General features: G+C 55.5%; 2 protein-coding genes across 2 annotated transcripts in view; both read left to right on the top strand.

Moving 5' to 3' along the window:
- KLHL36 (kelch like family member 36) overlaps positions 1-2,608 on the top strand; it is a 28,714-nt gene extending 26,106 nt beyond the window's left edge. Inside the window, exon 5 of the mRNA XM_069739477.1 lies at positions 507-2,608. Within this exon, the coding sequence (XP_069595578.1) occupies positions 507-1,062 (556 nt within the window). The 3' untranslated portion in view covers positions 1,063-2,608. The remainder of the gene's footprint in view (positions 1-506) is intronic.
- Positions 2,609-15,571: 12,963 nt separating this feature from the next.
- Positions 15,572-23,409, top strand: part of USP10 (ubiquitin specific peptidase 10) — a 79,487-nt gene continuing 71,649 nt past the window's right edge. The window contains exon 1 of the mRNA XM_069739476.1: positions 15,572-15,715. Within this exon, the coding sequence (XP_069595577.1) occupies positions 15,695-15,715 (21 nt within the window). The 5' untranslated portion in view covers positions 15,572-15,694. The remainder of the gene's footprint in view (positions 15,716-23,409) is intronic.

Raw genomic sequence — 23,409 nt, 5'->3', positions numbered from 1 at the left:
GATGCAGGTGGAGGACAGTCAGGATGGGGGGGGCAGTCAGGATGCGGTTTGTAGCCACATAGCTGATGTAAATGGATTCACTTTTACTAACGGCAATACGCCGACGTGTATAACTGCACATTTATAGTACAGTAAAGGCACTGATCTGGATTTCCACATGTCCAATCATTTGTTCTTACAAGAGATAAACCGAAGTCAAAGGTGTCTGGAGGAGAGGGACAGAGGGGCCTGGAGGAGGACAGGGGTATCTGGCAGCAGCGCTTTGGTTTTTCTCTATTATAACCACATACACACCCTATTTACCCAATCTGCAGCATGTGAACCGGGGGAATAGCGGACCCTTCAGCCCCCCTCTTGCAGACCCCTCAGCAGCGACTTCTCAGGAGAACACAGGACTTGGTGTTTACCATGATGTGTATGGGGATGAATGGTTTGGGCTCCTGATATGCAGATAATGTCTCATTGTAAACTTGCCACAATACAATGACGCTGCTTCTATATTTCAGATTCACATACGGACATGCTGGGGCCGTACACAAGGACTATGTCTACATCTCTGGAGGACACGATTACCAGATTGGCCCCTACAGGAAGAACCTGCTGTGCTACGACCCGCGAGCTGATGCCTGGGAGGAGAGGAGACCCATGACCATCGCCCGCGGCTGGCACAGTATGTGCACACTGGATGACAGTATATATGCTATAGGGGGCAGCGATGACAACCTGGAGTCCATGGAGCGGTTTGACATCCTGGCGGTGGAGTGCTACAGCCCCCAGTGCGATCAGTGGACGCGGGTCGCCCCACTACTTCAGCCGAACAGCGAGTCCGGGGCAGCCGTTCTAGACAATAAGATTTATATCCTGGGCGGCTACAGCTGGGAGAACACGGCTTTCTCAAGGACTGTCCAAATATATGATAAAGAAAGGAAGAAGTGGGTGAAAGGAACGGACCTGCCGAAGACAGTGGCTGGGGTGTCCGCCTGTGTGTGTGTCCTGAAAAACCGGAGCTACGACAAAGCCAAGAAAACAAAAACAAAGAGACCGTCAGACAGGGGCCGATGATCGTCTGCCCGATCGTGAGGCCGAGCCCCGCACCCAGCTGGGTCCTGACGCCGACTTCTCCATCAGTGCTGCTTTCCAGGCCACAGATAAAGTTGGGTCCCCCTAGGACACGTCCTGTGCCGGCACATAGGACTCGCCGGGTAAAAGAATAACCCCCGAGGCTGGAATAACACGAAGAAACCTAAGGAATGACGAACAAACGTGCTCCGTCATAGTCACTCCTGTGATTGGTAAAACCTCCACCCAGAGCAGATGCTGTCGGCCTTTACTGGTGGGACTGGTTATATCCGAGGTCATAGTGAAGGGTTCTAGCAGCGTTCCTGCAGATAGAGGTGATCTCTGGGAACATGGCCGCAAACCGTCAGTGTGAACGACGCAGACTCGTCCCGTCTGACTCCGCTGCTAGCAGGGCTTGCACTTCTCTCATTTCATGGATCAATCTACACGTAATGTCCTGTAACCACGTCCATCTTCAACGGGACTTACATCATAACCGAAATCCAGAATTGTGAGCGCAGCTCTGGCTGTGACTGGAGTATGGATTGTTGGTCATCTTTATGATCGGGAAGATGAAGGATTTACAGTCTTTGCGTTCTTGTCACCTGTTACATTGTGTCGTGAGTGGCGCATACTATGAAGAGTCTGCATGTGGGTCGTGAGCTGTTAAGTCTAGGCCCGGACCGCTGCCTCGATCACATTTAGGGGGCCGACCATTAGCTGTGACCTCCAGTAGGAATTAGCCGGTTGATACAAACATTGCAAAGTCCATGTAAAACCTGAAGAGGGTTACAATGTTGTTGCCTGTGACGGAGGATCTGTCAGTGAGCTCGCTCTGATCTGAGTTTTCACTGCTCCTCTCCACTGACCACATTAAGAGATCTGAGCTTTGTTGTGCTCATAAACCAGCTGATAGGAGCCCTGAAAAACGGATAAAAGGGCGACAAACTCATCAGCTGTGAAGTCAGCAATAGCCCAGGCAGCATGGCGGTGATGGAAAGCTTTTAATGACATTTTATTGCAACATTTAATTTTATACATCTGAGAACAAAAATGAAGAAACCTTGTCCTCTGAAGGGCGTATCCCCAGGAGACACGGAGATCCAAGAAGTATCGTGTCTCCTGGCGGACAGTGACATGATAAGCATGCCAAGGTGAGGAGACTTACAGCCGCAATGCTCCTCTGGGAAATATGCAAATTGTCTCTTCAGAGAGGAAGAGGACTAGCACTCTAGTGCCACCTATAGGAAGTAGCAATCCGAACAGTCACTGAAAAATCCAAGGTGGCCACTATACAATTGCCAGCCCCCTTTGTACCAGTGATCTCTGGGGGTCCTAGCTGTCAGTCCCTCTGGTTTCCTCCTGCACTGGGGGCTTTGGGGTCCTACAGGTACAATCCCCCGGTATCGCCCCGGCTACACTTCATCCTGCCTGGATTTGTAGGTGTCCTCATTGTACCGATCTTCCACACTGGATTTTATATCCTCATGTTGTTTGTTTCCTTTTAGATATTTTATGGCCGAGTCATAAAAACACTGAAACCTCAAAATGTGCCTGCATCTGTTTGTGAAACACAGTGACTGCACCAGCAGAATAGTGAGTGCAGCTCTGGAGTATAATACAGGATGTAACTCAGGATCAGTAATGTAATGTATGTACACAGTGACTGCACCAGCAGAATAGTGAGTGCAGCTCTGGGGTATAATACAGGATGTAACTCAGGATCAGTAATGTAATGTATGTACACAGTGACTGCACCAGCAGAATAGTGAGTGCAGCTCTGGGGTATAATACAGGATGTAACTCAGGATCAGTAATGTATGTACACAGTGACTGCACCAGCAGAATAGTGAGTGCAGCTCTGGGGTATAATACAGGAGGTAACTCAGGATCAGTAATGTATGCACACAGTGACTGCACCAGCAGAATAGTGAGTGCAGCTCTGGAGTATAATACAGGATATAACTCAGGATCAGTAATGTAATGTATGTACACAGTGACTGCACCAGCAGAATAGTGAGTGCAGCTCTGGGGTATAATACAGGATGTAACTCAGGATCAGTAATGTATGTACACAGTGACTACACCAGCAGAATAGTGAGTGCAGCTCTGGAGTATAATACAGGATATAACTCAGGATCAGTAATGTAATGTATGTACACAGTGACGGCACCAGCAGAATAGTGAGTGCAGCTCTGGGGTATAATACAGGATGTAACTCAGGATCAGTAATGTATGTACACAGTGACTGCACCAGCAGAATAGTGAGTGCAGCTCTGGGGTATAATACAGAATGTAACTCAGGATCAGTAATGTAATGTATGTACACAGTGACTGCACCAGCAGAATAGTGAGTGCAGCTCTGGAGTATAATACAGGAGGTAACTCAGGATCAGTAATGTATGTACACAGTGACTGCACCAGCAGAATAGTGAGTGCAGCTCTGGGGTATAATACAGGATGTAACTCAGGATCAGTAATGTAATGTATGTACACAGTGACTGCACCAGCAGAATAGTGAGTGCAGCTCTGGAGTATAATACAGGATGTAACTCAGGATCAGTAATGTATGTACACAGTGACTGCACCAGCAGAATAGTGAGTGCAGCTCTGGAGTATAATACAGGAGGTAACTCAGGATCAGTAATGTATGTACACAGTGACTGCACCAGCAGAATAGTGAGTGCAGCTCTGGGGTATAATACAGGATGTAACTCAGGATCAGTAATGTAATGTATGTACACAGTGACTGCACCAGCAGAATAGTGAGTGCAGCTCTGGGGTATAATACAGGATGTAACTCAGGATCAGTAATGTAATGTATGTACACAGTGACTGCACCAGCAGAATAGTGAGTGCAGCTCTGGAGTATAATACAGGATGTAACTCAGGATCAGTAATGTAATGTATGTACACAGTGACTGCACCAGCAGAATAGTGAGTGCAGCTCTAGAGTATAATACAGGAGGTAACTCAGGATCAGTAATGTAATGTATGTACACAGTGACTGCACCAGCAGAATAGTGAGTGCAGCTCTGGGGTATAATACAGGATGTAACTCAGGATCAGTAATGTAATGTATGTATACAGTGACTGCACCAGCAGAATAGTGAGTGCAGCTCTGGAGTATAATACAGGAGGTAACTCAGGATCAGTAATGTATGTACACAGTGACTGCACCAGCAGAATAGTGAGTGCAGCTCTGGGGTATAATACAGGATGTAACTCAGGATCAGTAATGTAATGTATGTACACAGTGACTGCACCAGCAGAATAGTGAGTGCAGCTCTGGGGTATAATACAGGATGTAACTCAGGATCAGTAATGTATGTACACAGTGACTGCACCAGCAGAATAGTGAGTGCAGCTCTGGGGTATAATACAGGAGGTAACTCAGGATCAGTAATGTAATGTATGTACACAGTGACTGCACCAGCAGAATAGTGAGTGCAGCTCTGGAGGATAATACAGGATGTAACTCAGGATCAGTAATGTATGTACACAGTGACTGCACCAGCAGAATAGTGAGTGCAGCTCTGGGGTATAATACAGGATGTAACTCAGGATCAGTAATGTAATGTATGTACACAGTGACTGCACCAGCAGAATAGTGAGTGCAGCTCTGGAGTATAATACAGGATGTAACTCAGGATCAGTAATGTAATGTATGTACACAGTGACTGCACCAGCAGAATAGTGAGTGCAGCTCTGGAGTATAATACAGGAGGTAACTCAGGATCAGTAATGTATGTACACAGTGACTGCACCAGCAGAATAGTGAGTGCAGCTCTGGGGTATAATACAGGAGGTAACTCAGGATCAGTAATGTAATGTATGTACACAGTGACTGCACCAGCAGAATAGTGAGTGCAGCTCTGGGGTATAATACAGGATGTAACTCAGGATCAGTAATGTATGTACACAGTGACTGCACCAGCAGAATAGTGAGTGCAGCTCTGGAGTATAATACAGGATGTAACTCAGGATCAGTAATGTATGTACACAGTGACTGCACCAGCAGAATAGTGAGTGCAGCTCTGGAGTATAATACAGGAGGTAACTCAGGATCCATAATGTATGTACACAGTGACTGCACCAGCAGAATAGTGAGTGCAGCTCTGGGGTATAATACAGGAGGTAACTCAGGATCCATAATGTATGTACACAGTGACTGCACCAGCAGAATAGTGAGTGCAGCTCTGGGGTATAAAACAGGATGTAACTCAGGATCAGTAATGTAATGTATGTACACAGTGACTGCACCAGCAGAATAGTGAGTGCAGCTCTGGAGGATAATACAGGATGTAACTCAGGATCAGTAATGTAATGTATGTACACAGTGACTGCACCAGCAGAATAGTGAGTGCAGCTCTGGAGTATAATACAGGATGTAACTCAGGATCAGTAAAGTATGTACACAGTGACTGCACCAGCAGAATAATGAGTGCAGCTCTGGAGGATAATACAGGATGTAACTCAGGATCAGTAATGTAATGTATGTACACAGTGACTGCACCAGCAGAATAGTGAGTGCAGCTCTGGAGTATAATACAGGATGTAACTCAGGATCAGTAATGTAATGTATGTACACAGTGACTGCACCAGCAGAATAGTGAGTGCAGCTCTGGAGGATAATACAGGATGTAACTCAGGATCAGTAATGTATGTACACAGTGACTGCACCAGCAGAATAGTGAGTGCAGCTCTGGAGTATAATACAGGATGTAACTCAGGATCAGTAATGTATGTACACAGTGACTGCACCAGCAGAATAGTGAGTGCAGCTCTGGAGGATAATACAGGATGTAACTCAGGATCAGTAATGTATGTACACAGTGACTGCACCAGCAGAATAGTGAGTGCAGCTCTGGGGTATAATACAGGATGTAACTCAGGATCAGTAATGTAATGTATGTACACAGTGACTGCACCAGCAGAATAGTGAGTGCAGCTCTGGAGTATAAAACAGGATGTAACCCAGGATCAGTAATGTAATGTATGTACACAGTGACTGCACCAGCAGAATAGTGAGTGCAGCTCTGGAGTATAAAACAGGATGTAACCCAGGATCAGTAATGTAATGTATGTACACAGTGACTGCACCAGCAGAATAGTGAGTGCAGCTCTGGAGTATAATACAGGATGTAACTCAGGATCAGTAATGTATGTACACAGTGACTGCACCAGCAGAATAGTGAGTGCAGCTCTGGAGGATAATACAGGATGTAACTCAGGATCAGTAATGTAATGTATGTACACAGTGACTGCACCAGCAGAATAGTGAGTGCAGCTCTGGGGTATAATATAGGATGTAACTCAGGATCAGTAATGTCATGTATGTACACAGTGACTGCACCAGCAGAATAGTGAGTGCAGCTCTGGGGTATAATACAGGAGGTAACTCAGGATCAGTAATGTAATGTATGTACACAGTGACTGCACCAGCAGAATAGTGAGTGCAGCTCTGGGGTATAATACAGGATGTAACTCAGGATCAGTAATGTATGTACACAGTGATTGCACCAGCAGAATAGTGAGTGCAGCTCTGGGGTATAATACAGGAGGTAACTCAGGATCAGTAATGTATGTACACAGTGACTGCACCAGCAGAATAGTGAGTGCAGCTCTGGGGTATAATACAGGAGGTAACTCAGGATCAGTAATGTATGTACACAGTGATTGCACCAGCAGAATAGTGAGTGCAGCTCTGGAGGATAATACAGGATGTAACTCAGGATCAGTAATGTAATGTATGTACACAGTAACTGCACCAGCAGAATAGTGAGTGCAGCTCTGGGGTATAATACAGGATGTAACTCAGGATCAGTAATGTATGTACACAGTGACTGCACCTGCAGAATAGTGAGTGCAGCTCTGAAGTATAATACAGGATGTAACTCAGGATCAGTAATGTATGTACACAGTGACTGCACCAGCAGAATAGTGAGCGCAGCTCTGGGGTATAATACAGGAGGTAACTCAGGATCAGTAATGTATGTACACAGTGACTGCACCTGCAGAATAGTGAGTGCAGCTCTGAAGTATAATACAGGATGTAACTCAGGATCAGTAATGTAATGTATGTACACAGTGACTGCACCAGCAGAATAGGGAGTGCAGCTCTGGGGTATAATACAGGAGGTAACTCAGGATCAGTAATGTATGTACACAGTGACTGCACCAGCAGAATAGTGAGTGCAGCTCTGGAGGATAATACAGGATGTAACTCAGGATCAGTAATGTATGTACACAGTGACTGCACCAGCAGAATAGTGAGTGCAGCTCTGGAGTATAATACAGGATGTAACTCAGGATCAGTAATGTATGTACACAGTGACTGCACCAGCAGAATAGTGAGTGCAGCTCTGGGGTATAATACAGGATGTAACTCAGGATCAGTAATGTAATGTATGTACACAGTGACTGCACCAGCAGAATAGTGAGTGCAGCTCTGGAGGATAATACAGGATGTAACTCAGGATCAGTAATGTATGTACACAGTGACTGCACCAGCAGAATAGTGAGTGCAGCTCTGGAGTATAATACAGGATGTAACTCAGGATCAGTAATGTATGTACACAGTGACTGCACCAGCAGAATAGTGAGTGCAGCTCTGGGGTATAATACAGGAGGTAACTCAGGATCACTAATGTAATGTATGTACACAGTGACAGCACCAGCAGAATAGTGAGTGCAGCTCTGGGGTATAATACAGGATGTAACTCAGGATCAGTAATGTAATGTATGTACACAATGACTGCACCAGCAGAATAGTGAGTGCAGCTCTGGAGTATAATACAGGAGGTAACTCAGGATCCGTAATGTATGTACACAGTGACTGCACCAGCAGAATAGTGAGTGCAGCTCTGGGGTATAATACAGGATCTAACTCAGGATCAGTAATGTAATGTATGTACACAGTGACTGCACCAGCAGAATAGTGAGTGCAGCTCTGGAGTATAATACAGGATGTAACTCAGGATCAGTAATGTAATGTATGTACACAGTGACTGCACCAGCAGAATAGTGAGTGCAGCTCTGGAGTATAATACAGGATGTAACTCAGGATCAGTAATGTAATGTATGTACACAGTGACTGCACCAGCAGAATAGTGAGTGCAGCTCTGGAGTATAATACAGGAGGTAACTCAGGATCAGTAATGTAATGTATGTACACAGTGACTGCACCAGCAGAATAGTGAGTGCAGCTCTGGAGTATAATACAGGAGGTAACTCAGGATCCGTAATGTATGTACACAGTGACTGCACCAGCAGAATAGTGAGTGCAGCTCTGGAGTATAATACAGGAGGTAACTCAGGATCAGTAATGTATGTACACAGTGACTGCACCAGCAGAATAGTGAGTGCAGCTCTGGAGTATAATACAGGATGTAACTCAGGATCAGTAATGTATGTATACAGTGACTGCACCAGCAGAATAGTGAGTGCAGTTCTGGGGGTATAGTACAGGATGTAACTCAGGATCAGGCTAAGTTCACATTGACGTTTGGGGCTTTGCGGAGGACTGCGTACTTCCCCCGTTAAGCTCTGCCTACTTCTGCATACGTCCTGCATACCTATCTTTAACATTAGTAAAAAATAATTGTTCAAAAATTTATGAATATAACCTTTTGGAATATTATACTTTGAATAAACACCAATTTTTGCTGAATGGGCGTGGCAGATTTTTTTCTACATATCTTTAACATTGGGTAGGCAGGACATGCAGATGTATGCGGATGCGTTGTTTTGATGCACCCGCCGATCGAACGGGAACGCATGAAGTTGCATGTCCTGCGTACCCAATGACAAAGATAGGTACTCAGGACGCATGCAGAAGTATGCGGAAATAGACGGAGCTTAGTGGAGGAAGTACGCAGCTTTCCCGGAGTGCCCTGGTACGCAGGTATAAACGTAGGGTAGCTATATTAGAGGTGCTAGGGAGGGGGGAAATGCACAGGCCTGAAGCTTTATAGAAAGACCACACAAATGGAGTTGAGAAGGGGTTTAATCCAGCCACCCTGTATCGTCAACCACAAATCCTTGTGCCCGCTTTTCGACCTGTCGCAAGCATTCTTCCCAGGACCTGAGGGCCGCTCCTTCTTTCATGTACCAGAGTCCAAGAACCTTGATAAAATCTGGCTGGATGTTGAAGGGCCAGAGGCGGCCTGTTGGCAGTCTCCAAAGCTAATGGCTTTCAACTTCTGGCACTTGACCTTTAGCCCCTGAAGCTTGTCCAAAGGTCTCCGCGTGTCTGGACGATGGTGTCCACTAATCTCTGGTCAGCACGGAAAACAGTCCATGAAAAGTGAGCACTTGACCTCGCATCATTCGGGTCCCGGTGGTCCCTCTGATATCTCCATTCTGCCAGATAGCGTCTGAGGATAGTTAAGAGGTGACAGAGGGCAGCCATGTCTGACCCCAGAGAGGACTGGAAAACGGCCAATCTTCCAGCCGTTAACACAATAACGAAAAGACATAAGATCAAAACATGTCGCCCAAACCTAACCTCTGCCGCGCCTTGCGCATGAACTCATGGGAAATATGGCCTTTTCATGATCCAAACTGACGGGGGCCAAGTGTGCATGGTGGGCCTTCATGTACTCGTCCATTTCCCACATGAGTGCGGCTGTCTGTGATGGTCGGGAAAGGCGCAGGTCTGGTCGGGGTGGATGATCATTGCCATCACTGTCTTCAGTCATTTCACCAAAGTTTTGGCCAGTCTCTTGTAGCCCACCTCTCTCCCTTTCGCGTGTACACGATCGTGACCATCTTTTCCTGAAAGATGGAAGCATTCTGCCCTCCACCATCATCTCCTCGGACAGTTCCAACAGGTCTGGACAGATGAGGTCTCCCAGCGCTACATGGAGCTCCACTAGAAGACAACCACGGCCCTAGGACCTACTGGTCCTAAGCATCTGAGTAACTTGTGCACCCCCCAGAGGGCCATCCATGGCCAGCACGCCTGCAGGACCAAGATGGTTAGTGATGCCTGACAGGAACTTGTCAGTAGTCTTGTGGTGGTAGTAGAGGTCACTACACACGTCTACACAGTGACCCAATCAACAAAATAAAGATTACACTCACAAAATGTGTCCATCACGTGCATGGAGTGTAAAAATTAATTTTTTTTTTTTTTACATCACTCACTATAGTTTCAAACTGGAGCTGACATCAGTAGAAGGTCGAGCTTGAAGCTTCACAAGTGGATTTCTATGGTCCAGTAGCTGCACACCGGCCTAGGTACAGCATGCAGTATTAGCTGCAGTGGTATGCTGCACGCAATATTGTTCTTGGGGTGATGGATTGCCCCTGTCTGCCAGCCTGGGGAATCTAGGTTTGGTTGGTACCCAGAGAATGATGCCTACAGGACTGCATGGGGCCTACTGTAAAACATGGTGGAGGATCAGTAGAGTCTCAGGAGCCAAGTGTGTTAAGTGCATAACAAATACTGAAAAACATGTTAAATTGTAGGTACCGTTTTATGCTTGAATCCAGCGTTGGGGGCCCGAATACTCAGTGTCGGCTCGTCCTGGGATATCCGAGAAGCAAAAGTTAATACGTGTGTGGGACAATTTACTGCCCCTTTCCTCTCAGGTATTTTTTTACTCTCAAGGTGTCTCTTCTCTCAGTTTATTATCTCTTTACCCTCAGTTCTGTCTCTTTCCTCTGATTCGTCTCTTTCACATGTGATCTGTTCTATGTCTCTTTCCCTTTGGTTCAGCCTCTTCCCCCCCCGTCCTCTGCCAACCCCCCCCCACCCCCCCCACGGTCCTCTGTCTCTTTCCCTTCAGCCCTCCGTCTCCTTCATTCTGTCTCTTTCCCCTCAGCCCTCCATCTCCTTCATTCTGTCTCTTTCCCCTCAGCCCTCCGTCTCCTTCGTTCTCTTTCCCCTCAGCCCTCCGTCTCGTTCTGTCTTTCCCCTCAGCCCTCCGTCTCGTTCTGTCTTTCCCCTCAGCCCTCCGTCTCGTTCTGTCTCTTTCCCCTCAGCCCTCCGTCTCGTTCTGTCTCTTTCCCCTCAGCCCTCCGTCTCGTTCGTTCTGTCTCTTTCCCCTCAGTCCTCCGTCTCTTTCGTTCTCTTCCCCTCAGCCCTCCATCTCCTTCGTTCTGTCTCTTTCCCCAGTCCTCCATCTCGTTCTCTTTTCCCTCAGCCCTTCGTCTCGTTCTTCCTCTCTCTTTCCCCTCAGTCCTCCGTCTCGTTATGTCTTTCCCCTCAGTCCTCCGTCTCGTTATGTCTTTCCCCTCAGTCCTCCGTCTCGTTATGTCTCTTTCCCCTCAGCCCTCCGTCTCGTTATGTCTCTTTCCCCTCAGCCCTCCGTCTCGTTATGTCTCTTTCCCCTCAGCCCTCCGTCTCGTTTTCTGTCTCTTTCCCCTCAGCCCTCCGTCTCGTTTTCTGTCTTTCCCCTCAGCCCTCCGTCTCGTTTTCTGTCTCTTTCCCCTCAGCCCTCCGTCTCGTTTTCTGTCTCTTCCCCCTCAGCCCTCCGTCTCGTTCTGTCTTTCTCTTTCCCCTCAGCCCTCCGTCTCCTTCGTTCTGTCTCTTTCCCCTCAGCCCTCCGTCTCGTTCTGTCTCTTTCCCCTCAGCCCTCCGTCTCCTTCGTTCTGTCTCTTTCCCCTCAGCCCCCCGTCTCCTTCGTTCTGTCTTTCCCCTCAGCCCTCCGTCTCCTTCCTTCTGTCTCTTTCCCCTTAGCCCTCCGTCTCGTTCTGTGTCTTTCCCCTCAGCCCTCCGTCTCCTTTGTTCTGTCTCTTTCCCCTCAGCCCTCCGTCTCCTTCGTTTTGTCTCTTTCCCCTCAGCCCTCCGTCTCCTTCGTTTTGTCTCTTTCTCCTCAGCCCTCCGTCTCCTTCGTTTTGTCTTTTTCCCCTCAGCCCTCCGTCTCCTTCGTTTTGTCTCTTTCCCCTCAGCCCTCCGTCTCCTTCGTTTTGTCTCTTTCCCCTCAGCCCTCCGTCTCCTTCGTTTTGTCTTTCCCCTCAGCCCTCCGTCTCCTTCGTTCTGTCTCTTTCCCCTCAGCCCTCCGTCTCCTTCGTTCTGTCTCTTTCCCCTCAGCCCTCCGTCTCCTTCGTTCTGTCTCTTTCCCCTCAGCCCTCCGTCTCCTTCGGTCTGTCTCTTTCCCCTCAGCCCTCCGTCTCGTTCTGTCTCTTTTCTCTCAGCCCTCCGTCTCGTTCTGTCTCTTTTCTCTCAGCCCTCCGTCTCGTTCTGTCTCTTTTCTCTCAGCCCTCCGTCTCGTTCTGTCTCTTTCCCCTCAGCCCTCCGTCTCGTTCTGTCTCTTTCCCCTCAGCCCTCCGTCTCGTTCTGTCTCTTTCCCCTCAGCCCTCCGTCTCGTTCTGTCTCTTTCCCCCCAGCCCTCCGTCTCGTTCCGTCTCTTTCCTCTCAGCCCTCCGTCTCGTTCCGTCTCTTTCCCCTCAGCCCTCCGTCTCGTTCTGTCTCTTTCCCCTCAGCCCTCCGTCTCGTTCTGTCTCTTTCCCCTCAGCCCTCCGTCTCGTTCTGTCGCTTTCCCCTCAGTCCTCCGTCTCGTTCCGTCTCTTTCCTCTCAGCCCTCCGTCTCGTTCTGTCTCTTTCCTCTCAGCCCTCCGTCTCGTTCTCTTTCCCCCCAGCCCTCCGTCTCGTTCTGTCTCTTTCCCCCCAGCCCTCCGTCTCTTTCCCCCCAGCCCTCCGTCTCTTTCCCCCCAGCCCTCCGTCTCGTTCTGTCTCTTTCCCCCCAGCCCTCCGTCTCGTTCCGTCTCTTTCCCCCCAGCCCTCCGTCTCGTTCCGTCTCTTTCCCCTCAGCCCTCCGTCTCGTTCCGTCTCTTTCCCCTCAGCCCTCCGTCTCGTTCCGTCTCTTTCCCCTCAGCCCTCCGTCTCGTTCCGTCTCTTTCCCCTCAGCCCTCCGTCTCGTTCCGTCTCTTTCCCCTCAGCCCTCCGTCTCGTTCCGTCTCTTTCCCCTCAGCCCTCCGTCTCGTTCCGTCTCTTTCCCCTCAGCCCTCCGTCTCGTTCCGTCTCTTTCCTCTCAGCCCTCCGTCTCGTTCCGTCTCTTTCCTCTCAGTCCTCCGTCTCGTTCCGTCTCTTTTCTCTCAGTCCTCCGTCTCGTTCTGTCTTTCCCCTCAGCCCTCCGTCTCGTTCCGTCTCTTTCCCCTCAGTCCTCCGTCTCGTTCCGTCTCTTTCCCCTCAGCCCTCTGTCTCGTTCCGTCTCTTTCCTCTCAGCCCTCCGTCTCTTTCCTCTCAGTCCTCCGTCTCGTTCTGTCTCTTTTCTCTCAGTCCTCCGTCTCGTTCTGTCTTTCCCCTCAGCCCTCCGTCTCGTTCCGTCTCTTTCCCCTCAGTCCTCCGTCTCTTTCCCCTCAGCCCTCTGTCTCGTTCCGTCTCTTTCCTCTCAGCCCTCCGTCTCGTTCCGTCTCTTTCCTCCCAGTCCTCCGTCTCGTTCCGTCTCTTTCCCCTCAGCCCTCCGTCTCGTTCCGTCTCTTTCCTCTCAGTCCTCCGTCTCGTTCCGTCTCTTTCCCCTCAGCCCTCTGTCTCGTTCCGTCTCTTTCCTCTCAGCCCTCCGTCTCGTTCCGTCTCTTTCCTCCCAGTCCTCCGTCTCGTTCCGTCTCTTTCCCCTCAGCCCTCCGTCTCGTTCCGTCTCTTTCCTCTCAGTCCTCCGTCTCGTTCCGTCTCTTTCCCCTCAGCCCTCCGTCTCGTTCTGTCTCTTTCCCCTCAGCCCTCTGTCTCGTTCCGTCTCTTTCCCCTCAGCCCTCCGTCTCGTTCCGTCTCTTTTCCCCCAGCCCTCCGTCTCGTTCCGTCTCTTTCCCCCCAGCCCTCCGTCTCGTTCCGTCTCTTTCCCCCCAGCCCTCCGTCTCGTTCCGTCTCTTTCCCCCCAGCCCTCCGTCTCGTTCCGTCTCTTTCCCCTCAGCCCTCCGTCTCGTTCCGTCTCTTTCCCCCCAGCCCTCCGTCTCGTTCCGTCTCTTTCCCCCAGCCCTCCGTCTCGTTCCGTCTCTTTCCTCTCAGCCCTCCGTCTCGTTCCGTCTCTTTCCCCCCAGCCCTCCGTCTCGTTCCGTCTCTTTCCCCTCAGCCCTCCGTCTCGTTCCGTCTCTTTCCCCCCAGCCCTCCGTCTCGTTCCGTCTCTTTCCCCCCAGCCCTCCGTCTCGTTCCGTCTCTTTCCCCCCAGCCCTCCGTCTCGTTCCGTCTCTTTCCCCTCAGCCCTCCGTCTCGTTCTGTCTCTTTCCCCTCAGCCCTCCGTCTCGTTCTGTCGCTTTCCCCTCAGCCCTCCGTCTCGTTCCGTCTCTTTCCCCTCAGTCCTCCGTCTCGTTCTGTCGCTTTCCCCCCAGCCCTCCGTCTCGTTCTGTCTCTTTCCCCTCAGCCCTCCGTCTCGTTCTGTCTCTTTCCCCTCAGCCCTCCGTCTCGTTCTGTCTCTTTCCCCCCAGCCCTCCGTCTCTTTCCCCCCAGCCCTCCGTCTCGTTCTGTCTCTTTCCCCCCAGCCCTCTGTCTCTTTCCCCTCAGCCCTCCGTCTCGTTCTGTCTCTTTCCCCTCAGCCCTCCGTCTCGTTCTGTCTCTTTCCCCTCAGCCCTCCGTCTCGTTCTGTCTCTTTCCCCTCAGCCCTCCGTCTCGTTCTGTCTCTTTCCCCCCAGCCCTCCGTCTCTTTCCCCCCAGCCCTCCGTCTCGTTCTGTCTCTTTCCCCCCAGCCCTCTGTCTCTTTCCCCCCAGCCCTCCGTCTCGTTCTGTCTCTTTCCCCTCAGCCCTCCGTCTCGTTCTGTCTCTTTCCCCTCAGCCCTCCGTCTCGTTCTGTCTCTTTCCCCTCAGCCCTCCGTCTCGTTCTGTCTCTTTCCCCCCAGCCCTCCGTCTCGTTCCGTCTCTTTCCCCTCAGCCCTCCGTCTCGTTCCGTCTCTTTCCCCCCAGCCCTCCGTCTCGTTCCGTCTCTTTCCCCTCAGCCCTCCGTCTCGTTCCGTCTCTTTCCTCTCAGCCCTCCGTCTCGTTCCGTCTCTTTCCTCTCAGCCCTCCGTCTCGTTCCGTCTCTTTCCTCTCAGCCCTCCGTCTCGTTCCGTCTCTTTCCTCTCAGCCCTCCGTCTCGTTCCGTCTCTTTCCTCTCAGCCCTCCGTCTCGTTCCGTCTCTTTCCCCTCAGCCCTCCGTCTCGTTCCGTCTCTTTCCCCTCAGCCCTCCGTCTCGTTCCGTCTCTTTCCCCTCAGCCCTCCGTCTCGTTCCGTCTCTTTCCCCTCAGCCCTCCGTCTCGTTCCGTCTCTTTCCCCTCAGCCCTCCGTCTCGTTCCGTCTCTTTCCCCTCAGCCCTCCGTCTCGTTCCGTCTCTTTCCCCTCAGCCCTCCGTCTCTTTCCCCTCAGCCCTCCGTCTCGTTCTGTCTCTTTCCTCTCAGCCCTCCGTCTCGTTCCCCTCAGCCCTCCGTCTCGTTCTGTCTCTTTCCCCCGTATTCTCCCGTTTTCTCTCTCTTCCCCCTTCAGTTCCGTTTCTTCTCCGTGTCTCGCACGTTTGTAAACTGAGCCCCACCCCCCGCTCAGAAGTCACGTGTCAGACCCCGCCCTTACATGGTCGCATGCTACGCTCCGTCCCGCCTGAGGTGGCGGGGAGGAGGGGCGTGGTCGCGCCTGCGCACACTGGCGGAGCTGGGTAGGCGCGCTGAGAGAAGATGGCGGCGGCGGGGGAAGCGGCATGAGCGGCCTCACTCATTGAAAGTATCCAGCATGGCGTCCCTGGGCGCGCAGGTAGGAGAGCGGCTGTCCGCGGCCAGGAAGCAGCCTGGGAGGCTCCGGGGCTTCTCACACTGCCCGGCCTGTGGATCCGGGGGCGCTGGCGATAGGCCCGGCCTCGTTTCTGCAGCCTCATCAGGGCCTGGGACGCTGGGTCACACGTGGGCCTGGAACCGGAGGTCGGGCCTAGAGGAGCTGCTCACACCTCTCCACAGCCACCCACACACCCGGAGGAGAGGGGGAAAGTAACCGGGGAGGGGGAAAGTAACCGGGAGAGGAGGACGTCACCGGGAGAGGAGGACGTCACCGGGGAGGGGGAAAGTAACCGGGAGAGGAGGACGTCACCGGGAGAGGAGGACGTCACCGGGAGAGGAGGACGTCACCGGGGAGGGGGAAAGTAACCGGGAGAGGAGGACGTCACCGGGAGAGGAGGACGTCACCGGGAGAGGAGGACGTCACCGGGGAGGGGGAAAGTAACCGGGAGAGGAGGACGTCACCGGGAGAGGAGGACGTCACCGGGGAGGGGGAAAGTAACCGGGAGAGGAGGACGTCACCGGGGAGGGGGAAAGTAACCGGGAGAGGAGGACGTCACCGGGGAGGGGGAAAGTAACCGGGAGAGGAGGACGTCACCGGGGAGGGGGAAAGTAACCGGGAGAGGGGGACGTCACCGGGGAGGGGGAAAGTAACCGGGAGAGGAGGACGTCACCGGGGAGGGGGAAAGTAACCGGGAGAGGAGGACGTCACCGGGGAGGGGGAAAGTAACCGGGAGAGGAGGACGTCACCGGGGAGGGGGAAAGTAACCGGGAGAGGGGGACGTCACCGGGAGAGGAGGACGTCACCGGGGAGGGGGAAAGTAACCGGGAGAGGAGGACGTCACCGGGGAGGGGGAAAGTAACCGGGAGAGGAGGACGTCACCGGGGAGGGGGAAAGTAACCGGGAGAGGAGGACGTCACCGGGGAGGGGGAAAGTGAACGGGAGAGGAGGACGTCACCGGGGAGGGGCAAAGTAACCGGGAGAGGAGGACGTCACCGGGGAGGGGCAAAGTAACCGGGAGAGGGGGAAAGTAACCGGGAGAGGAGGACGTCACCGGGGAGGGGGAAAGTGAACGGGAGAGGAGGACGTCACCGGGGAGGGGCAAAGTAACCGGGAGAGGAGGACGTCACCGGGGAGGGGGAAAGTGAACGGGAGAGGAGGACGTCACCGGGGAGGGGCAAAGTAACCGGGAGAGGAGGACGTCACCGGGGAGGGGGAAAGTCACCGGGAGAGGAGGACGTCACCGGGAGAGGAGGACGTCACCGGGGAGGGGGAAAGTGAACGGGAGAGGAGGACGTCACCGGGGAGGGGCAAAGTAACCGGGAGAGGAGGACGTCACCGGGAGAGGAGGACGTCACCGGGGAGGGGGAAAGTAACCGGGAGAGGAGGACGTCACCGGGAGAGGAGGACGTCACCGGGAGAGGAGGACGTCACCGGGGAGGGGGAAAGTAACCGGGAGAGGAGGACGTCACCGGGAGAGGAGGACGTCACCGGGAGAGGAGGACGTCACCGGGGAGGGGGAAAGTAACCGGGAGAGGAGGACGTCACCGGGAGAGGAGGACGTCACCGGGGAGGGGGAAAGTAACCGGGAGAGGAGGACGTCACCGGGAGAGGAGGACGTCACCGGGGAGGGGGAAAGTAACCGGGAGAGGAGGACGTCACCGGGGAGGGGGAAAGTAACCGGGAGAGGGGGACGTCACCGGGGAGGGGGAAAGTAACCGGGAGAGGAGGACGTCACCGGGAGAGGGGAAAGTAACCGGGAGAGGAGGACGTCACCGGGGAGGGGGAAAGTAACCGGGAGAGGAGGACGTCACCGGGGAGGGGGAAAGTAACCGGGAGAGGAGGACGTCACCGGGGAGGGGGAAAGTAACCGGGAGAGGGGGACGTCACCGGGGAGGGGGAAAGTAACCGGGAGAGGAGGACGTCACCGGGGAGGGGGAAAGTAACCAGGAGAGGAGGACGTCACCGGGGAGGGGGAAAGTAACCGGGAGAGGGGGACGTCACCGGGAGAGGAGGACGTCACCGGGGAGGGGGAAAGTAACCGGGAGAGGAGGACGTCACCGGGGAGGGGGAAAGTAACCGGGAGAGGAGGACGTCACCGGGGAGGGGGAAAGTAACCGGGAGAGGAGGACGTCACCGGGGAGGGGGAAAGTGAACGGGAGAGGAGGACGTCACCGGGGAGGGGCAAAGTAACCGGGAGAGGAGGACGTCACCGGGGAGGGGCAAAGTAACCGGGAGAGGGGGAAAGTAACCGGGAGAGGAGGACGTCACCGGGGAGGGGGAAAGTGAACGGGAGAGGAGGACGTCACCGGGGAGGGGCAAAGTAACCGGGAGAGGAGGACGTCACCGGGGAGGGGGAAAGTGAACGGGAGAGGAGGACGTCACCGGGGAGGGGCAAAGTAACCGGGAGAGGAGGACGTCACCGGGGAGGGGGAAAGTCACCGGGAGAGGAGGACGTCACCGGGAGAGGAGGACGTCACCGGGGAGGGGGAAAGTGAACGGGAGAGGAGGACGTCACCGGGGAGGGGCAAAGTAACCGGGAGAGGAGGACGTCACCGGGGAGGGGCAAAGTAACCGGGAGAGGAGGACGTCACCGGGGAGGGGCAAAGTAACCGGGAGAGGAGGACGTCACCGGGGAGGGGGAAAGTAACCGGGAGAGGAGGACGTCACCGGGAGAGGAGGACGTCACCGGGGAGGGGGAAAGTAACCGGGAGAGGAGGACGTCACCGGGGAGGGGGAAAGTAACCGGGAGAGGAGGACGTCACCGGGGAGGGGGAAAGTAACCGGGAGAGGAGGACGTCACCGGGAGAGGAGGACGTCACCGGGGAGGGGGAAAGTAACCGGGAGAGGAGGACGTCACCGGGGAGGGGGAAAGTAACCGGGAGAGGAGGACGTCACCGGGGAGGGGGAAAGTAACCGGGAGAGGAGGACGTCACCGGGAGAGGAGGACGTCACCGGGGAGGGGGAAAGTAACCGGGAGAGGAGGACGTCACCGGGGAGGGGGAAAGTAACCGGGAGAGGGGGACGTCACCGGGGAGGGGGAAAGTAACCGGGAGAGGAGGACGTCACCGGGAGAGGAGGACGTCACCGGGGAGGGGGAAAGTAACCGGGAGAGGGGAAAGTAACCGGGAGAGGAGGACGTCACCGGGAGAGGAGGACGTCACCGGGGAGGGGGAAAGTAACCGGGAGAGGAGGACGTCACCGGGGAGGGGGAAAGTAACCGGGAGAGGAGGACGTCACCGGGGAGGGGGAAAGTAACCAGGAGAGGAGGACGTCACCGGGGAGGGGGAAAGTAACCGGGAGAGGGGGAAAGTAACCGGGAGAGGAGGACGTCACCGGGGAGGGGGAAAGTAACCGGGAGAGGAGGACGTCACCGGGGAGGGGGAAAGTGAACGGGAGAGGAGGACGTCACCGGGGAGGGGCAAAGTAACCGGGAGAGGAGGACGTCACCGGGGAGGGGCAAAGTAACCGGGAGAGGGGGACGTCACCGGGGAGGGGGAAAGTAACCGGGAGAGGAGGACGTCACCGGGGAGGGGGAAAGTGAACGGGAGAGGAGGACGTCACCGGGGAGGGGCAAAGTAACCGGGAGAGGAGGACGTCACCGGGGAGGGGCAAAGTAACCGGGAGAGGGGGACGTCACCGGGGAGGGGGAAAGTAACCGGGAGAGGAGGACGTCACCGGGAGAGGAGGACGTCACCGGGGAGGGGCAAAGTAACCGGGAGAGGAGGACGTCACCGGGGAGGGGGAAAGTAACCGGGAGAGGAGGACGTCACCGGGGAGGGGAAAAGTGAACGGGAGAGGAGGACGTCACCGGGGAGGGGCAAAGTAACCGGGAGAGGAGGACGTCACCGGGGAGGGGCAAAGTAACCGGGAGAGGAGGACGTCACCGGGGAGGGGCAAAGTGACCGGGAGAGGAGGACGTCACCGGGGAGGGGCAAAGTAACCGGGAGAGGAGGACGTCACCGGGGAGGGGCAAAGTAACCGGGAGAGGGGGACGTCACCGGGGAGGGGGAAAGTAACCGGGAGAGGAGGACGTCACCGGGAGAGGAGGACGTCACCGGGGAGGGGCAAAGTAACCGGGAGAGGAGGACGTCACCGGGGAGGGGGAAAGTAACCGGGAGAGGAGGACGTCACCGGGAGAGGAAGACGTCACCGGGGAGGGGGAAAGTGAACGGGAGAGGAGGACGTCACCGGGGAGGGGCAAAGTAACCGGGAGAGGAGGACGTCACCGGGGAGGGGCAAAGTAACCGGGAGAGGAGGACATCACCGGGGAGGGGCAAAGTAACCGGGAGAGGAGGACGTCACCGGGGAGGGGCAAAGTAACCGGGAGAGGAGGACGTCACCGGGGAGGGGGAAAGTGAACGGGAGAGGAGGACGTCACCGGGGAGGGGCAAAGTAACCGGGAGAGGAGGACGTCACCGGGGAGGGGGAAAGTAACCGGGAGAGGAGGACGTCACCGGGAGAGGAGGACGTCACCGGGGAGGGGGAAAGTAACCGGGAGAGGAGGACGTCACCGGGAGAGGAGGACGTCACCGGGAGAGGAGGACGTCACCGGGGAGGGGGAAAGTGAACGGGAGAGGAGGACGTCACCGGGGAGGGGCAAAGTAACCGGGAGAGGAGGACGTCACCGGGGAGGGGCAAAGTAACCGGGAGAGGGGGACGTCACCGGGGAGGGGGAAAGTAACCGGGAGAGGAGGACGTCACCGGGGAGGGGGAAAGTAACCGGGAGAGGGGGACGTCACCGGGGAGGGGGAAAGTAACCGGGAGAGGAGGACGTCACCGGGGAGGGGGAAAGTCACCGGGAGAGGAGGACGTCACCGGGGAGGGGCAAAGTAACCGGGAGAGGAGGACGTCACCGGGGAGGGGGAAAGTGAACGGGAGAGGAGGACGTCACCGGGGAGGGGCAAAGTAACCGGTAGAGGAGGACGTCACCGGGGAGGGGCAAAGTAACCGGGAGAGGGGGACGTCACCGGGGAGGGGCAAAGTCACCGGGAGAGGAGGACGTCACCGGGGAGGGGCAAAGTAACCGGGAGAGGAGGACGTCACCGGGGAGGGGCAAAGTCACCGGGAGAGGAGGACGTCACCGGGGAGGGGCAAAATCACCGGGAGAGGAGGACGTCACCGGGGAGGGGCAAAGTAACCGGGAGAGGAGGACGTCACCGGGGAGGGGCAAAGTAACCGGGAGAGGAGGACGTCACCGGGGAGGGGGAAAGTGAACGGGAGAGGAGGACGTCACCGGGGAGGGGCAAAGTAACCGGGAGAGGAGGACGTCACCGGGAGAGGACGTCACCGGGGAGGGGGAAAGTAACCGGGAGAGGAGGACGTCACCGGGGAGGGGGAAAGTGAACGGGAGAGGAGGACGTCACCGGGGAGGGGCAAAGTAACCGGGAGAGGAGGACGTCACCGGGGGGGGACGTCACCGGGGAGGGGGAAAGTAACCGGGAGAGGAGGACGTCACCGGGGAGGGGGACGTCACCGGGGAGGGGGAAAGTAACCGGGAGAGGAGGACGTCACCGGGGAGGGGGAAAGTAACCGGGAGAGGAGGACGTCACCGGGGAGGGGCAAAGTAACCGGGAGAGGAGGACGTCACCGGGGAGGGGGAAAGTCACCGGGAGAGGAGGACGTCACCGGGGAGGGGCAAAGTAACCGGGAGAGGAGGACGTCACCGGGGAGGGGGAAAGTGAACGGGAGAGGAGGACGTCACCGGGGAGGGGCAAAGTGAACGGGAGAGGACGACGTCACCGGGGAGGGGCAAAGTAACCGGTAGAGGAGGACGTCACCGGGGAGGGGCAAAGTAACCGGGAGAGGGGGACGTCACCGGGGAGGGGCAAAGTCACCGGGAGAGGAGGACGTCACCGGGGAGGGGCAAAGTAACCGGGAGAGGAGGACGTCACCGGGGAGGGGCAAAGTCACCGGGAGAGGAGGACGTCACCGGGGAGGGGCAAAGTAACCGGGAGAGGAGGACGTCACCGGGGAGGGGCAAAGTAACCGGGAGAGGGGGACGTCACCGGGGAGGGACAAAGTCACCGGGAGAGGAGGACGTCACCGGGGAGGGGCAAAGTAACCGGGAGAGGAGGACGTCACCGGGGAGGGGGAAAGTAACCGGGAGAGGAGGACGTCACCGGAGGGTGAGGGGATAGGGAAAGTAACCGGAGGGTGACATTACCGGGGAGGGGGAAAGTGACCGGAGGGTGAAGGGAGGGGGACACTACCGGGGAGGGGGAAAGTGACCGGAGGGTGAAGGGAGGGGGACACTACCGGGGAGGGGGAAAGTGACCGGAGGGTGAAGTGAGGGGAACATTACCGGGGAGGGGGAAAGTAACCGGAGGGTGAGGGGATGGGGAAAAGTAACCGGAGGGGGACATTACCGGGGAGGGGGAAAGTAACCGGAGGGTGACATTACCGGGGAGGGGGAAAGTAACCGGAGGGTGAGGGGATGGGGAAAAGTAACCGGAGGGGGACATTACCGGGAAGGGGGAAAGTAACCGGAGGGTGACATTACCGGGGAGGGGGAAAGTAACCGGAGGGTGAGGGGATGGGGAAAAGTAACCGGAGGGGGACATTACCGGGGAGGGGGAAAGTAACCGGAGGGTGAGGGGATGGGGAAAAGTAACCGGAGGGGGACATTACCGGGGAGGGGAAAAGTGACCGGAGGGTGAGGGGGGCATTACCAGGGAGGGGGAAAGTGACCGGAGGGGGACATTACCGGGGAGGGGGAAAGTAACTGGAGGGTGAGGGGAGGGGAACGTTACCGGAGGGTGAGGGGAGGGGGACATTACCGGGGAGGGGGAAAGTAACCGGAGGGTGAGGGGAGGGGGACATTACCGGGGAGGGGGAAAGTAACCGGAGGGGAGGGGTACATTACCGGGGAGGGGGAAAGTGACCGGAGAGTGAGGGGGAAAGTAACCGGAGGGTGAGGGGGACATTACCGGGGAGGGGGAAAGTGACCGGAGGGTGAGGGAAGGGGGAAAGTGACCGGAGGGTGAGGGGAGGGGGAAAGTGACCGGAGGGTGAGGGGAGGGGGAAAGTGACCGGAGGGTGAGGGGAGGGGGAAAGTGACCGGAGGGTGAGGGGAGGGGGAAAGTGACCGGAGGGTGAGGGGAGGGGGAAAGTGACCGGAGGGTGAGGGGAGGGGGAAAGTGACCGGAGGGGGACATTACCGGGGAGGGGGAAAGTAACCGGAGGGTGAGAGGAGGGGGACGTTACCGGAGGGGTAAAGTAACCGGGGAGGGGTAAAGTGACCGTAAGGAGACATTACCGGGGAGGGGGAAAGTGACCGGAGGATGAGGGGAGGGGGAAAGTAACCAGGAGAGGGGGACGTCACCGGGGAAGGGGAAAGTAACCGGGAGAGGAGGACGTCACCGGGGAGGGGGAAAGTAACCGGGAGAGGAGGACGTCACCGGGGAGGGGGAAAGTAACCGGGAGAGGGGGACGTCACCGGGGAGGGAGAAAGTAACCGGGAGAGGAGGACGTCACCGGGGAGGGGGAAAGTAACCGGGAGAGGGGGAAAGTAACCGGAGGGGGACATTACCGGGGAGGGAGAAAGTAACCGGAGGGTGAGGGGATAGGGAAAGTAACCGGAGGGTGACATTACCGGGGAGGGGGAAAGTGACCGGAGGGTGAAGGGAGGGGGACACTACCGGGGAGGGGGAAAGTGACCGGAGGGTGAAGGGAGG

The sequence above is a fragment of the Ranitomeya imitator genome, chromosome 9 (assembly GCF_032444005.1).
Source record: "Ranitomeya imitator isolate aRanImi1 chromosome 9, aRanImi1.pri, whole genome shotgun sequence".
NCBI classification, from domain to species: domain Eukaryota; kingdom Metazoa; phylum Chordata; class Amphibia; order Anura; family Dendrobatidae; genus Ranitomeya; species Ranitomeya imitator.
This window is presented reverse-complemented; position numbering and strand designations above follow the sequence as displayed.